This window comes from Capricornis sumatraensis, chromosome 4 (genome assembly GCF_032405125.1).
Source record: "Capricornis sumatraensis isolate serow.1 chromosome 4, serow.2, whole genome shotgun sequence".
Classification (NCBI taxonomy): Eukaryota; Metazoa; Chordata; class Mammalia; order Artiodactyla; family Bovidae; genus Capricornis; species Capricornis sumatraensis.
In genome coordinates, this window is record NC_091072.1 from 73371534 (window position 1) to 73387650 (window position 16117).

The 16117-nt window shown below is 41.0% G+C and overlaps 1 protein-coding gene across 5 annotated transcripts in view; it reads left to right on the forward strand.

Annotated features, from left to right (window-relative positions):
• The first annotated feature begins 1044 nt into the window (after nucleotides 1-1044).
• The window catches only part of TFCP2 (transcription factor CP2), a 48490-nt gene continuing 33417 nt past the window's right edge, over nucleotides 1045-16117 (forward strand). For all 5 annotated transcript variants that reach the window (XM_068969897.1, XM_068969899.1, XM_068969898.1 and 2 more), the window contains exon 1: nucleotides 1045-1264. In XM_068969897.1, the coding sequence (XP_068825998.1) occupies nucleotides 1143-1264 (122 nt within the window). In that variant the 5' untranslated portion in view covers nucleotides 1045-1142. The remainder of the gene's footprint in view (nucleotides 1265-16117) is intronic.

The window sequence follows — 16117 nt, forward strand, 5'->3', positions numbered from 1 at the left end:
GAAAAGCATTAAAGGAGAATTCGGAAGATAAAAAGACTATCCGGCTAAGTGGAACTTAAGTAGATTCTTGACCCCAGGAGGGGTGAGTTTAAGAAGAGAGTATTTAGAAGCATACAAGCACTAGTTAGGAGCGTTTGGGTAACAACCAAGAATCAGCCAAGGCGGGGTGTAGGTTCAGTAAGACTAGAGTTAGAGCTCCACCCACGTCTTAGGGTTTTGACTAGCTACTTAGCAGACACCAGAAGCCTGGGAACAACTAGGAAAGACGTTTAAACCCGGCCACCTGACGCACCCCAGTCCTCTCCCAGATAGCCCAGTCCATCTCAGGAGGCGGAGAGTCGTGGCGTCGCTAGCCTATCATCATTGCCAAGCTCAGCGGAGTCGATTCGTAATTGGCTACTGTTAGGGTGACGTCACACTCGCCGCTCCGGCGAAGGAAGAGGACGCCATGATTGGTTGGCGCTGGGACGGCGGGCGGTGGAGGAGCCTAGCTAGCCTGGGTTTCAAACCGGTGCTGGGCTGTCTCGAGCCATGTTTTGAGGCCGTGGGGGGCTGCGGAGGGCGGGGAGTCGGCTCAGTGGAAACCTGGATTTGGTTTTAAGAGCCGTGGAATTGAGAAGAAGTGACCGGAAGTGACCTTGGGACTGACCGGAAGCGAGGCCTGGAGGGGAAAGGGAGAGTGGTTCCCGGGAGGGAGGGGATTTCCAGCGGAAAGGGGCGGGGGAAAGGTGCTAAAGCGGCGTGGGAGTGCCGGCTAGGCAGCGGGTCGCTGCTGCTGGTTTGTTTGGAAAACAGCGAGTGACCACCGCGAGCTCAAGGGGAGATCCCAAAAAGAGTGCGAGGAGTCCAGGGTTGCCTCTGGATAGTCTGGAAGAGTTAAGCCAAAGGGCCCTCGTGCTCTAGAGACCTGGGTGCGGGGGAGGGATTTTGGAAGTCGGGGCAGCAGAGAGCGAAGAGCCAAGGGTACGGGAGATTAGTTGTGTGGGCAGTGTGGGTGGGGCTTGGGGGTGGCTTGGTGGGTGCTGCGTGGGAGATCTTGGTTTGGAGTTTTCTACAGTCTTGCAGTCTTGCCCCGGTTGGGTAGAATCACGCTACTCGCCTTTGTACAAGAAACTGTCTCCTGGGGCAAGGAAGGAGCCAGAATGGCCTGGGCTCTGAAGCTGCCTCTGGCCGATGAGGTGATTGAATCCGGGCTGGTGCAGGACTTTGATGCTAGTCTATCCGGGATCGGCCAGGAACTGGGTGCTGGTGCCTATAGCATGAGGTGAGTGAGATTTTCCCAGACCCTGCACCTTCTGAATAACAAAGGCAGGATAGAGAATAAACGGGGGAGGAAAAGAGGTGTGTTGGGTTAGAGAAGCTCTCCGCGTTTAGAGAAAAGGAACTTGTTTCTCTTTTGAGTGGTGAGCATTGTGGTAGAAATGGAAAAAGAGATTATGGAAGTGTCAAGAAGAATGGCTCTTGATTAGCAACCAAGTGAATGTTGAGAGGCTGTTGTGCCAGTGTGGGTGATTTGGAGACTGTTGGGGTGTGTGTGTGTGTGTGTGTGATTTGGAGACTGTTGGGGTGTGTGTGTGTGTACGTACGTGTGGGTAGGTTGCACTGGACTTGTGTGAGTAAGAGGCCACATTGAACATGTGAGATGTTTAGGGAGTTGGGACTTAATGATAAATATTGGCTGACTGCTTTTGGGGAAGAAATGTGAGATCCTAAGTCCACACATCTGTATTTTAACCAGCTTTCAGGCTTTACTCAATTCTGGGGTTTCTGACTTTTGAAACATAAGCTGTGAAATGAAAAAGTGTCAACAAGAACTTTTAGATGCTTCTAGACCTTCATGTATCAAGCCAAATGTTGATAATAAATAAAAATCTCCTGTGAAAGCAACATAACCTGCCATGTAATTTATTTGCATGCCTTAGGAACTTCATTCCCCCAATATAGTTTGTTTCATTTAAAAGATGTGCAAGAGCCAAGTCTGGAAATGTTGAAACATCTGCTTCTTAATGTTTGATGGAATATAACTGGGTTTCCAAATGGATAATAAGCTTAATCTAAATAAGTGAGTCAAAGAAACTTTAGAATTTAGCCCTCTTAATTAGGTTTATGAGCTTATAATGGGAGGATGCCTTTTATGGTGAAAGTGGGCAAATTTTGTATTCTGTTAGTGAGCATCTTTGAGAATTATAAAAGTGAACTTCCTTTCTTTAACCCTGCTAAGCCAAAGTGAACTTTCCTCACTGAAGTAAAATTATGAGTTAGAACTTAATACTTCATTTTCAGAAATCTTTGCTTACAGTTAGAATAATAAAGGCCATCCTTGAATACATATTTTATTAATTTTCAGGGAAATTTGAGTTCTATCATGCAGTGCTCTTAGCCTTGAGAAATTTAATTTTGTCTGTTCTTGTTAAAATAAGTCTTACCATAAAAATAGAGATTAACTTGGTCTGAAAGTAAATGTCCTGACCCTGAGCTTGTGCGTCAGTACTGACATAATATTTGACAATTTATGGAGGTGTTTGTATAAAGATTACTACCACAAAAAGTTAAGTTCTGTCTAGGTTATCACAGTTAAGGATGGAGATAATTGAATATAGCTGTACTTGGTATAAAAATAGTTTAACATCATTAGCAAACATTTGGGTATCAACTGTGTGCTCTCTCTACCATGTGACCTTACCTTACATTTATGAATGCTTTCCTATTCATACCCTGAGTGCTCCTCACATGTATTAGTAGAATGCCTTGTATATTTACATGTTTGGAATTTTTTTCCAACATTAAATCCACAATAGTTTTCAAACATCACTTTGTTTTTTCTCAATAGCACAATGTGTAAAAAATGTTTTTCAAGTATTCTTTTCTTTGTCCTCTTTCACCTTCCTCTTTTTCGTGCACTTTGCTATTGTCATGATTTTCTCTTGTCTCTTACACACATTTAATCATTTGCATTAATTTGTGTTAAATAGATATTAGTTCTCAAACTGTAGTATTTATGAGAGTCATCTGGAAACTTATAAAAAAATAGTTTCCAGCATCCCATCTTTGGTGATTGTCTGGGGCACAGACTAAAAATCTGATTTTTTACAAGCAAGTTCTTCGGTGATTTTGATGCATGTAGTCCATGGCTCACATTTTGAGAAACACTGATTGGAGGAGGTTTTATTCTCAAAGACAATGATTCTTTGCTCTCCCTTTTTCTTCTTTTAACTAAACTTGTGATTGCTTTTCCTAAATCTTTGTTAGGGAAATCTCTCTGACAGCAATTTTTAAAAGAATTTTTATGTGTTTATTTATTTTGACTGCTCTGGGTCTTTGTTGCTGTGGGAGGGCTTTTGTATTATAGCTGGGGTGAGCGGGGCCTATTCTCTAGTAGCAGTGTGCTGGCATCTGTTTACGATGGCTTCTCTTGATGCAGAACTTGGGCCCTAGGGCACTGCAGGCCTTAGTAGTTCAGAGGGCAGGCCCAAGCAGTTGTGGCCCACAGTCCCTGCTACCCCAAGGCATGTGGGATTCTCCTGGACCAGGAATCGAATCTGTGTCCCCTGCACTGCCAGGTGGACTGCCAACCCCTGGACCACCAGGGAAGTCCCGACAGCAGTTTGTTTTATAAAATATTTTCCTAACATATTTGTTTTACACTGACTTGCTTATTTCTACTACATCTTAAAACGGTTTCATTTATACATCTGTTGGTTTATACTTTATAAATGATTTACCTTAGTTGGATGTTTTGATTCTTCATCTGCCATTGCATTCATTAACTATATTATTTTCATAAAGTGAAAGTGAAGTCGCTCAGTCGTGTCTGGTTCTTTGCGACCCTGTGGACTGTAGCCTACCAGGCTCCTCCGTCCATGGGATTCTCCAGGCAAGAATACTGGAGTGGGTTGCCATTTCCTTCTCCAGGGGATCTTCCTGACCCAGGGATCGAACCCAGGTCTCCCGCATTGCAGGTGGAGGTTTTAACCTCGGAGTCACCAGGGAAGCCCATTATTTTCATAAGTGGTCCTTTAATAGTCTCCATAATTTTTCCTTACGTCTTAATACATGGCACACACTTTATAATTAAAGGAAGTTCCCTGAAAACATTGCTGAATAAAAGAAGCCAGTCACAAAAGACTACATATGATTCTGTTTCTTGGGAATGTCCAGAATTGGCAAATCTATAGGGACAGAAAGTAGATAAGTGGTTGACTAGATAGTGAAGGACAGGGAAGCCTGGTGTCCAGGGGGTTGCACTGAATAATATATTTTTGTATCAGTTTACTTATCCATTCAAATATTGAAGGGCATCTTGGTTGCATCCAAGCTTAGCATTATAAATAAAGCTGTTATAAACATCTCTGTGCCGATGGTTTTCATCTTTGAGCAGATACCAAGGAATGCCATTACTGGATCATATGGTATGAGTATGTTTAGTTTTGTAAAAAACTGCCAAACCATCCTCCAAAGTGGCTGTACCATTTTGATTCCTACCAGCAATGAGAGGGTTCTGGTATTACTCCACACCTTGTCAGAATTTGGTGGTGTCATTGTTCTGGATTTTGGCCATCCTAAAAGGTGTGTAGTGTATACTTAACTTTTTCAAGATCTGCCAAGCTGTTTTACACAACAGCTAAACCATTTTGCATTCTCACCTGCAATGTACAAGGGGTCATATTTCTCTGCATCCTCATCAATACTTGTTTTCTGTGTTTTAAATTAAAGTCATCCCAGTGAGTGTGAACTAGGATCTGATATTATTTGTTTTGCGTTCCCTTGATGACCATGATGTTGAACATCTTTTCATGTGCTTGTTGGCCATTCATGTGTCTTCTTTGGAAAAGGGTCCTTTGTGAAAGTGAAAGTTGCTTAGTCGTGTCCGATTCTTTGCAACCCCTTGTGCTATACAGTCTATGGAATTCTCCAGGCCAGAATACTGGAGTGGGTAGCCTTTCCCTTCTGCAGGGAATCTTCTCAACTCAGGGATCAAACCCAGGTCTCCTGCACTGTAGGCAGATTCTTTACCAGCTGAGTCACAAGGGAAGCCCATTTGAGTCCTTTGCCCAGTTTTAAATTGGGTTGTTTGCACATTGTTGAGTTGAAGAGTTCTTTGTGTATTCTGATTACTAGATCGATAGGCTTCCCAGGTGGCTCAGTGGTAAAGAATCCTCCTCCAATTGCAGGAGATGTCGGTTTGATCCCTGGGTGGAGAAGATGCCTGGGAGAAGGAAATGGCAACCCACTCCAGTATTCTTGTCTGGAAAATCCCGTAGCCAGAAGAACCTGGCAGACCACACTCTATGGGGTCACAGGAGAGTCAGGCATGACTTAGGGGCTAAACAGCAGCTACAGCAAGATTATTATCAGATGTGTGGTTTGTAGATACTTTCTCCAATTCTACATGCTGTCTTTCACATTCTTGACAATGTTCTTTGATTCACCAAAGTGTTTAATTTTTTTAAAATGTTTATTTTTATTTATTATTGTATTTGACTGTGCCGGGTCTTACTTGCAGTATGCAAACTCTTAGTTGTAGGAAGTGGGATCTAGTTCCCTGACCAGGGATTGAACCCAGAACCCTGCATTGGGAATCCAGATTCTTAGTCATTGGACCGCCAAGGACGTCCCCAACTGTGTTTACTTTTTATGAAGTCCAATTTATTCATTCTGTTGCTTTATGCTTTTGATGCCAGTTCTTAAGAATCTGTTGCTAAATTCAAGTTATAGCTATTTACGCTGTGGTTTCTTCTAGGAGTTTATACTTTACGCTCGTATGTTTAGGTCATTGATCTATTTTGAGTTAATCTTTTAATTTAAAGTGAGATAGGGGTCCAGCTTCATTTGTTTGTATTTGGATAGCCAGTTGTCCCAGCCATTTGTTCGTTTCCATTGAATGTTCTTTGTAGTCCCATTGAAAATCAAGTGGCCATACTTGTAAGGATTTATTTGTGGACTCGATTCTGTTGCATTGGTTGATATATCTTTTTGCCAGTACCACACTATTTTGATTACTGTAGCTTTGTAAAAAAAAGCTCTGAAATTGGGAAGTGTGATTTCTCTTATTTTGTTTTTCTTTTCCATTATTGTTTTTTGCTATTCAGGGCCCCTTGTAGTGCCATACAAATTTGAAGGTAAGCCTTTCTGTTTCTGCAAAACAGGCCATTGGGATTTTGATAGGGATTTCATTAAATCTGTAGATAGCTTTGGGAGTATTTCCATCTTAATAATACCAGGTTTATCAGTTCATGAACATGGGGTGTCTTTCCATTTATTTCGGTCATCTTTAATTTCTTTAAGCAGTGTTTTGTAGTTTTCAATGTACAAGTCTTCCACATCCTTGGTTAAATTTATTCCTACATATTTTATTCTTTTAGAGGTTATTATATGCTTAGTTGCTCAGCTGTGTCTGATTCTCTGTGGCCCTATGGACTGTAGCCCACTAGACTCCTTTGTCCATGGAATTTTCCAGGAAATACTGACGGAATACTGGAGCATTTCCTACTCCAGGGGATCTCCCTGACTCAGGGAATCAAACCCGCATCCCTTCCATCTCCTATACTGGCAGGCAGATTCTTTACCACTAGCGCCACCTGGGAAGCCCTGGAGGTTATTGGGATTGCTATTTTTTCACTTAGCATAGTGACTTCAAGGTGGTTTTCAATGTTTCATGAAAGGATGTTGAATTTTGTCCTGTGCCTTTTCTATCAAAATGATCATATGGGGTATTACATTGGGATTTCCTTATCAGAACTATCCTTACACTTCTGAGATAAATTTCACTTAGTCATAGTTTAGAATCATTTTAATGTACCAGTGGATTCAGTTTGGTAGTATTTTGTTGGGGATTTTTGTGTCTTTATTCATAAGGGATATTGGTCTGTACTGTTCTTGTATCCTTTTCTGGCTTTTGGTATCATAGACTGTTAGGAAGTGTTCCTCCCCCTTTATGGAAAGAGTTTGAGTTAGAATGGTGTGAGGGACTTTCCTGTTGGTACAGTGGATAAAAATCGCCTGCCAATGCAGGGGACATGGGTTCGATCCCTGATCTGGGAAGGTTTCACAAGCCATGGAGCAGCCAAGCCCATGCGCCACATCTACTGAGCCCATGTTCTAGAGCTCACAAGCTGCAGCTGTCAGTACTGAAGCCTGCACACCTAGAGTCTGTGCTCCACAGCAAGAGAAGCCACTGCAGTGAGAAGCCTGTTCGTCTCTAGAAAGAGTAGCCCCTACTCACTGCAGCTGTGTCTTTGTATGCTTTGTAATTTACAACAGGGGAAGTGCAGTTGATTTATAATATTGTGTTTGCTTCTGGTATGCATCAAAATGATTCAGTTATACATATATATATTTCAGATTATTTTCTATTATAGGTTATTATAATGTATTGAATGTAGTTCCCTGTGTAATACAGTAAATCTATGTTGCTTATCTATTTTATGTATAGTTTGAATCTGTTAATTGCGTAATCCTGATTTACCCCTCCTTCCTCCCTTTCCCCTTTGCTACCTAAAGTCTGTTTTCTTAGTGAGTCTATTTTGTATATAGATTTATTTGTATTATTTTTTAGATTCCACATATAAGTGATATCATACAATATTTGTCTTTGACTTATTTCACTTAGTATAATATTCTACAGGTTCATCCATGTTGCTGCAAATGGCAGTATTTCATTCTTTTTTATGGCTGGGTAATATTCCATTAGTATATATATGTATATATATAAAATATTCCATTATTTTATATATGTTTTGATATATATATGTGTGTGATATATATGTCACATCCTCTCAAACCAATCAATCATCTGTTGATTGGTACCTGAGTTCTTACCATGTCTTGGCTTTTGTAAACAGTGCTGCTATGAAAATTGAGGTACATGTGCTTTTTTGAATTAAAGTTTTTTTGTTTTCTGGATATATGTCCAGAAGTGGGATTGCTGGATCTTATGATAGTTCTATTTTTAGTTTTTTGAGAAACCTCCATTCTCTTTTCCATAGTGGCTGCACCAATTTACATTCCCACCAACAGTGTAGGAGGGTTCCTTTTTCTCCATACCCTCTCCAGCATTTATTGTTTATAGACTTTTTGATGACAGCCATTCTGACTGGTGTGTGGTGATGCCTCATTGTGGTTTTGATTTTAATATTTCTCATAACTAGCAATGTTGAGCATTTTTTCATGTGCCTATATGCTTTGTAATTTTTTGTTGAGAACTGGACATTTTGAGTATTATAATATGGTAACTCTGGAAGTCAGATTCTACTCCCTCCCCAGAGATTACTGTTGTTACTGAATGAAAGCTGAAATTGTCTGTTTATTTAGTGACTTCTCTAAACTTTTTTTTGTAAAGAGTATATTCATTGCTCTATATAGTCACCAAAGTCTCTTCTGTTATGTCATTATGTCCACCCTGTCAGTGGACAAAGATTTCCTTAAATGCCTGGATCCAAGAAGAAGAGAAAAGGGGGAAAAAAGAGTGTTCTTTCTTTAAATCTCTTTGTCTCATTTTGCTAGGGAAGCTACTTTAGCCATGGGCTGAGACAGTGGTGAGCCTCTTTGCCAGCTCCTCAGCAATCAAAAACAGTGATCAAGACACAAAACTCTGGGAGTTCCCTCGTGGCCTAGTAGTTAGGATTCTGAGGTTTCTCTGCCATGGCCCAGGTTCAATCCCTGACTGGTGAAATAAGATCTTGCAAGCTGAGCAGGGTGGCAAAAAGGAAAAAAAAGACACATAACCTTGAGACAAGATCCATATTGCACATCCTAGCACCAGCAAGCTACAGTAGGATCTTGGGCTATTTATTATTACCACTGCTTCCTGCCATGGGACTGGGAGCTGAAAAATGATAGGTACCATGCCAAATGCTGAAATTAACTAAAACTTACCAGCCTCTTTCTTCATCAAGCACTCCCTTGGATGCTGAAAGTGTTGAGGAGATTCCAGAGTTTCAAAATAATTGCCTCAGGCATTTCTTGCCAGCTCAGTTCTTTTGGTGAAAGACCAATTCCTAGAGCTTCCTACTCTGCTATCTTCCATGACCCCTGTCCTTAATCTACAATAGCCTTTTAATTGGTTCAGCTCTGTTTCTAACTCTGCACTCACCACCATCCCCCCACCTAATCTGTTCTCTACACTGAAACCTTTGTAAGTGTGTGGGTATTTTGTTCATTTAAATAAAAAATAATTTCAGACTTGTGAAAGATTTGCAAAAACAGTCCAAGAATTTGTGCATACCCTTCAACCAGATTTCTTAAATGTTAACATTTACTAAATTTGCTTTATCTTTCCCCAACTCTCTCCACACACCTACAGTGATTTTTTTTCTGAACTGCTTAAGTTGCAGATATGATGCCACTTAACACCTAAATACTTCAGTGTGTCATCTTTTGAAACAAGAAATTCTCTTACATAACCACAGTACAATGATCAAAATCAGGAACCTGACTCTGACACAATGCTATTATCTACCGGGAATAGATGTGAAACTTCTTCACATTTTGCCAGTTGTCTCAGTAATGTCCTTTATAACAGAGAAATATCCAAGATTATGTGTTGATTCAGTTGACTTGTCTTTCTTGTCTCGTTTAATCTAGAATGGCTCCAGAGTCTTTCATTGTATTTTCATGGCACTGACAGTTTGATGAGTACAAGCCGGTTATTTTGTAGAATACTCCTCAATTTAGGTTTGTTGTTTCCTTATGATTAAATTCAGTTTATACACTTTGTTGTTTAGTTGCTGAGTCATGTCTGACTCTTTTGTAAGCCCATGGACTGTAGCCCGCCAGGTTACTCTGTCCATGGGATTTTGTAGGCAAGAATACTGGAGTGAGTTACCATTTCCTCTTCCAGGGGATTTTCCTGATCCAGGGTTCGAACCTGAGTCTCCTGCATTGGCAAGCAGATTCTTTACCACTGAGCCACCAGGGAAGTCCTCAGTTTATGCACTTTGGGTAGTAATACCTAAGAAGAGTTACTTATTGGAAAAGACCCTGATGCTGGGAGGGATTGGAGGCAGGAGGAGAAGGGGACGACAGAGGATGAGATGGTTGAATGGCATCACCGACTCGATGCACATGAGTTTGGGTGAACTCCGGGAGTTGGTGATGGACAGGGAGGCCTGGGGTGGCCAAGAGTCATCGACTGAGCGACTGAACTGAACTGAACTGAACTGAACCTAAGTAGTGATGCTGAGTTCTCTGTGTATCATGTTACATTGTTGTTTTTTAGTTGCTAAGTTGTGTTTGACTCCTTTATGACCCCATAGGCTATAGCCTACCAGGCTTCTCTGTCCATGGAATTTCCCAGGCAAGAATACTAGAGTGGGTTGTCATTTCCTTCTCCAGGGGATCTTCCCAGGGATCAAATCCGTGTCTCCTGCATTGGCAGGCAGATTCTTTACCACTAACCCCACCTGGGAAGCCCCATCATATTACGCAGCACATGCTTGATCGATTCTATTCCTGGCAGTGTCAACTTTGGCCGTCTCATGAAGGTGACGTATACCAATTTTCTTTTTTGGAAATTTATTGTATTTTGTAATTGATAAATATCTTGTGGGGAGATACACTGAGACTATGTAAATATCCTATTACTTTTAAAACTTTTATCTATCAATTTTAGTGTTTATTCTTGCCTTAATCAGCTGTCGTTACGATGGTTGCTAGTAGATGATTTTCTAACTGTGCCTTTCCTTCTAATTATGTTCATTGGTTTTGTATGAAAGAGCTTTTCCACATACACGTACCCCTGTGTTCATAGAAGTGCTATTTATACTAGCCAAGACATGGACACAGCTTAAGAATGTCTGACAGGTGAACAGATAAAGAAGATGTGGTATGTATGTGCACAATGGAATATTACTCAGCCATAAAAAATGAAACAATGTCATTTGTGGCAGCATGGATGGACCTAGAGATTATCATGCTAAGCAACGTAAGTCAGGAAGAGACGAATACCACATGATACCGTTTATGTGTAGAATCCAAAATGCGACGCAGATGAACAGAGGCAGACTCACAGAGAGCAGACGTGTGGTTGCCAAGGGGACAGAGGCGGGGGGAGGGCAGTGTTAGGAGTTTGGGATTAGCAGGTGCACACTATTATATATGCTGGATAAGCAGCAAGGCCCTGCAGTGTGTGCAGCACAGGGAGCTGTAGTCAGTACCCTGTGAACCCACAATAGAAAAGAATATGAAATATGTGCATATGTCTGTACCACTGTAAAAAAATGAACTTCTTGTTTTTGTCAGTGTAGCCTCATTACTTAATAGATTGTAATCGTTTATTGATACTATCACGATATATTTTGATCAGTTCCAGATTTGGCTGGAGGAACCCCTTCAAGTTGGCTCCACATAGCAGCCTTTTAAAATGAAAGTCTTGTAACAAGCCTTTTGTCCTAACGTAACTATTGATAAGCACCCTCCTTCACTCACCCAAGTGTCCCTGTTTGAATGATAAATTGTATGATTGTCTTACTTGAAATGTAGATCAGATGGTGCTACTTTTCTCCTAAAAACTCTCCGGTGGTTTTGCATCTCATTTTGAATAGAAGGTTCAGTTCTGGCATTGTTCCACCTGTGGTGCCTCTGTATCTTGTCCATATCGACTCTTCCCCTTGCTGCTGACCCCAGCCACATCTAGCCGCCTTACAGTCCCTCAAATGCTACGTGCACTCCCACCTCGGGGCCTTTTCTATCTGCTGTAACTCCTCCTGAGATAAGACTTATACATTCCTCACTTCCTTTAGGTTTCTGCCTGCTGCTGCTAAGTCACTTCAGTCGTGTCCGACTCTGTGCGACCCCATAGACGGCAGCCCACCAGGCTCCCCCGTCCCTGGGATTCTCCAGGCAAGAGCACTGGAGTGGGTTGCCATTTCCTTCTCCAATGCATGAAAGTGAAAAGTCAAAGTGAAGTCGCTCAGTCGTGTCTTGACTCTTAGCGACCCCATGGACTGCAGCCTACTAGGCTCCTCCGCCCATGGGATTTTCCGGGCAAGAGTACTGGAGCCGGGTGCCATTGCTTTCTGCCTAAATATCACTTTATCAGAGAGGCCATCTCTCACTACCTTCAAAGAACATAGCAGGGACCTCCTTCCTCTCACCAGCACTTTACCTTCGCTAGTCGTTTTTGTCTTTTCCCCAATATCTGATGAGTTATTTATTTGCTTACCTCTTTCCCCGACTAGAATAAATGCTCCTTGTTCTGATTTCTGCTATATCCCTAGTACCTTAGAAGAGTGTCTAAAAAATAGCTGCTGATCCGTTGAGTGAATGTACTGAACTCACTCTCACTCTTTTCTGTTTCAAAGGCAAGTTCAGTTCAGTTCAGTTGCTCAGTTGTGTCTGACTCTGCGACCCCTGTCCATCACCAACTCCCGGAGTTTACTCAAACTCATGTCCATTGAGTCGGTGATGCCATCCAACCATCTCATCCTCTGTCGTCCCCTTCTCCTCCCACCTTCAATCTTTCCCAGCATCAGGATCTTTTCAAATGAGTCAGCTCTTCGCATGAGGTGGCCAAAGTATTGGAGTTTCACAACATCAGTCCTTCCAATGAACACCCAGGACTGAGTTCCTTTAGGATAAACTGGTTGGATCTCCTTGCTGTCCAAGGGACTCTCAAGAGTCTTCTCCAACACCACAGTTCAAAATCATTAATTCTTTGGCACTCAGCTTTCTTTGTGGCCCAACTGTCACATCCATACATGACTACTGGAAAAACCATAGCCTTGACTAGATGGACCTTTGTTGGCAAAGTAATGTCTCTGCTTTTTAATATGCTGTCTAGGTTGGTCATAACTTTCCTTCCAAGGAGCAAGCGTCTTCAAATTTCATGGCTGCAGTCACCATCTGCAGTGATTTTGGAGCCCCCTCCAAAAAAATAAAGTCAACCACTGTTTCCCCATCTATTTGCCATAAAGTGATGGGACCAGATGCCATGATCTTCATTTTCTACATGTTTGGCTTTAAGCCAACTTTTTCACTCTCCTCTTTCACTTTCATCAAGAGGCTCTTTAGTTCTTCACTTTCTGCCATAAGGGTGGTGTTGTCTGCATATCTGAGGTTATTGATATTATCTGAGGCCACTGTTTCTCTCCATTGACACTAATTTTTGTTCTTTTTTGTTGTGCTGCTCTTCCAGTACTGTTTACTTTCACTTTTTCCCCCTTCAGCTGCCTTCTAAATCTTCATCTCTTTGTCTTAAGAGTTGGTCCTGCTCCTTTCCTTTCCCCTTCATTCTGAGTCTCTTATGATGGACAGTGTATTTAGATGAAATCCCTTTATTTGTCACAAAATTTATCCACTACTTTTTAAAAAATGACCTCACTGTAAAAATACAAAGAAATGACTCAGCATGTTTATCTTCAAGTTTGGGATACTCTTGCCTCTGGGAGTTGACTGAGGGATATAACTGAGGAATAAACAGAGGGCTTTAACTATAAATACTCTATTTCTGAAGCTAAGTGATATATACACAGGTATTTGTTGTACTTTTTTTTTTTTTTTTAACCTTTTTATAAGTCTGAAGTACTGCATAATTTTGGGGAAAAAGTCTCTACTGCATAATCTGTTGCTGGCTAACTTCCCACATCTTTTAAAACTGTCCTATCCCATTTGTTGGTTTTGTTCCTAAAGGTCTGTAGATGTTTCTTTGCTGTCTTAGTTTTCTTGCCCTCTTATAATTCTAATGGAAGTTGACCTACAACCCAATAATGTTGCCATTCCTTACTTATCCCACTTGTTACATTCCTTTTCTTTTTTCCACCTTCTCTTATCTCCTGCTTTTATCTACCTTGCTGGCAGTAGTTTCCAGTTGCAGCCAGAGGTTGACTTCTACTATGCATCATCAGGCTAGAATCTGGGAGAAAAATTCATTTGGGACTGTTTTTTTTGAAGTCTTTGTTGAATTTGTTACAATATTGTTTCTGTTTTATATTTTGATTTTTTGACGTTGAGGTATGTGGGATGTTAGTGCCCTGACCAGAGATGAACCTGCACCCTTTGTAGTGGAAGGCAAAGTCTTAACCACTGACCACCAGGGAAGTCCCCTTTTGGGACTTTATAAAAGTTATTTTTTAAAATAGTTTTATTTATTTAATTTTAATTTTGGCTGCTCTGGGTTGCTGCATGCAGGCTTTCTCTAGTTGTAGCTAGCGGTCGCTACTGTGCATTGCGGTGCGCCGACTTCTCATTGTGGTGGCTCTTTTTGCTCTGGAGCACAGACTCTAGGTGAGTGGGCTTCAGTAGCTGCAGCACGTGGGCAGTTACCCCGCAGCATGTGTAATCTTCCCAGACCAGGGATCAAAGTCGTGTTCCCTGCGTTGGCAGGTGGATTCTTAACCACTGGACCACCAGGGAAATCCTCATTTGGGACTTTGGATACACAAATTGGTGTTCTGATTTTCCTTTCATCACTAGTCTTTATAGTAATTTAAAATATATTTTGATCGTCGTCTTTTGTCTTTATTTGTATAGCTGTCATCTTCTCCCGATTTATGGCTTGTAATTTCATTTTCTGTGTCACTGGTTCCAAAGGTTTTAATTCGGTGTATTGTAGTTGATCAGTCCTTTCCTTTATGGTATATAATTTTAATGTCTAGGAAATTCTTCCCTAGTCTAAAGCCGTGGAGTTATTCTTGTTTTCCTGGCTGTGCTGGGCCTTCGTTGCTGCATGAGCTTTCTCTAGTTTTGGAGAGCAGGGCTACTGTCTAGTTGCAGTGCACGGGCTCCCCATTGGCTAGGCTTCTCTTGTTATGGAGCGCAATCTCTCGGGCATGCGGGCTTCAGTGGTTGCAGTTCCAGGGCTCAGCAGTTGTGGCGCATGAGCTTAATTGTCCCCAGGCCATGTGGGATATTCCCGGACCAGGAATCAAACCCATGTCTCCTGAATTGGCAGGCAGATTCTCTACCACTGAACCATAGTGTTATTCTTTTTTATTGTCTTCTAAACATTTTACATTTTTGCTTTTTACACTTAAATCTTTAGTCCATTTAGATATATATATTTTTGTCATACCACGTGGCTTGCAGGATCTTTGTTCCCAACCAGGGATTGAACGCAGGCCATAATAGTGAAAATGCCAATGCCTAACCACTGCACCACCAGGGAACTCCCAGAATTGGTTTTTTAAAAATTGTATTTTGTATTGGGTATTGATCCAATTTCATTTTTTCCCATGTAGATATCCAATTTTTCCAACCTTGTTTATTAAAAAGTTCATCCTTTCTTCACTGATCAGTGATACTAGCTCGGTCATAAAATAGGTTTTTGTATATGTGGAGTCAGTTAATGGGTTCTGTATTCTGTTAGGTTAATTTGTCCATCTGATCAACACCATGCTATCTTAATTACTAAAGCTTTGAAATAATGTTTGATATCTGACAGGGTAAATCTCTTTTATGTTTTTTCTTCTTAAGGAGTAGCTTGGCTATTCTTGGTTTTGCTAATTGATACAAGTTTTAGAATCAGTTTGTCAAGTTGAATCTGTTAGGATATTGACTGGGATTGAATCTGTAGATCAGTTTGGGAAAAATTGACATCTTTAACGTATTCAGTCTTTCAGCCCTTGAACATTCTATAACTCTCTGTTTAGGTCTTACTTGAAGATTTCATAAATTTGAAATGTTTCTACTTTCATTACTGGTTTAGACTTTCATTATTATTTACCCAGACTGTTGCCTTATCTTTGAACTGATCTCCCTATCTATCCTTTTTTTTTTTTTTTGGCCATGCTGTGTGGCATGCAGGATCTTAGTTACCCAACCAGGGATCAGACCTAAGCCAGTTGTAGTAGAAGCTCGGAGTCTTAACCACTGCACCTGCATGGAGGTCCTCCTGATCTCCTTATCTCTAGTGTCTTTTTACCAAGAGACAGTCTACCACAGTGAGATCTGGAACTAGATTTAGGAGTTTGAATTCTGGGTCTCTCAGGATTGGACAAGTTACTTAAGCTCTGTTGCTGTGATTTAAAATAGAAATAATAATAGTATCTACCTCATGAGGTTCTTATGAACATTAAAAAAATTAAGACATGTAAAATAATTAAAACAATGTTAGGCAAGCAGTAAATGCTCAATAAATGCTAACTGTTATTATTGCTTTGATTTAAATTCTAGTGTCTAACTT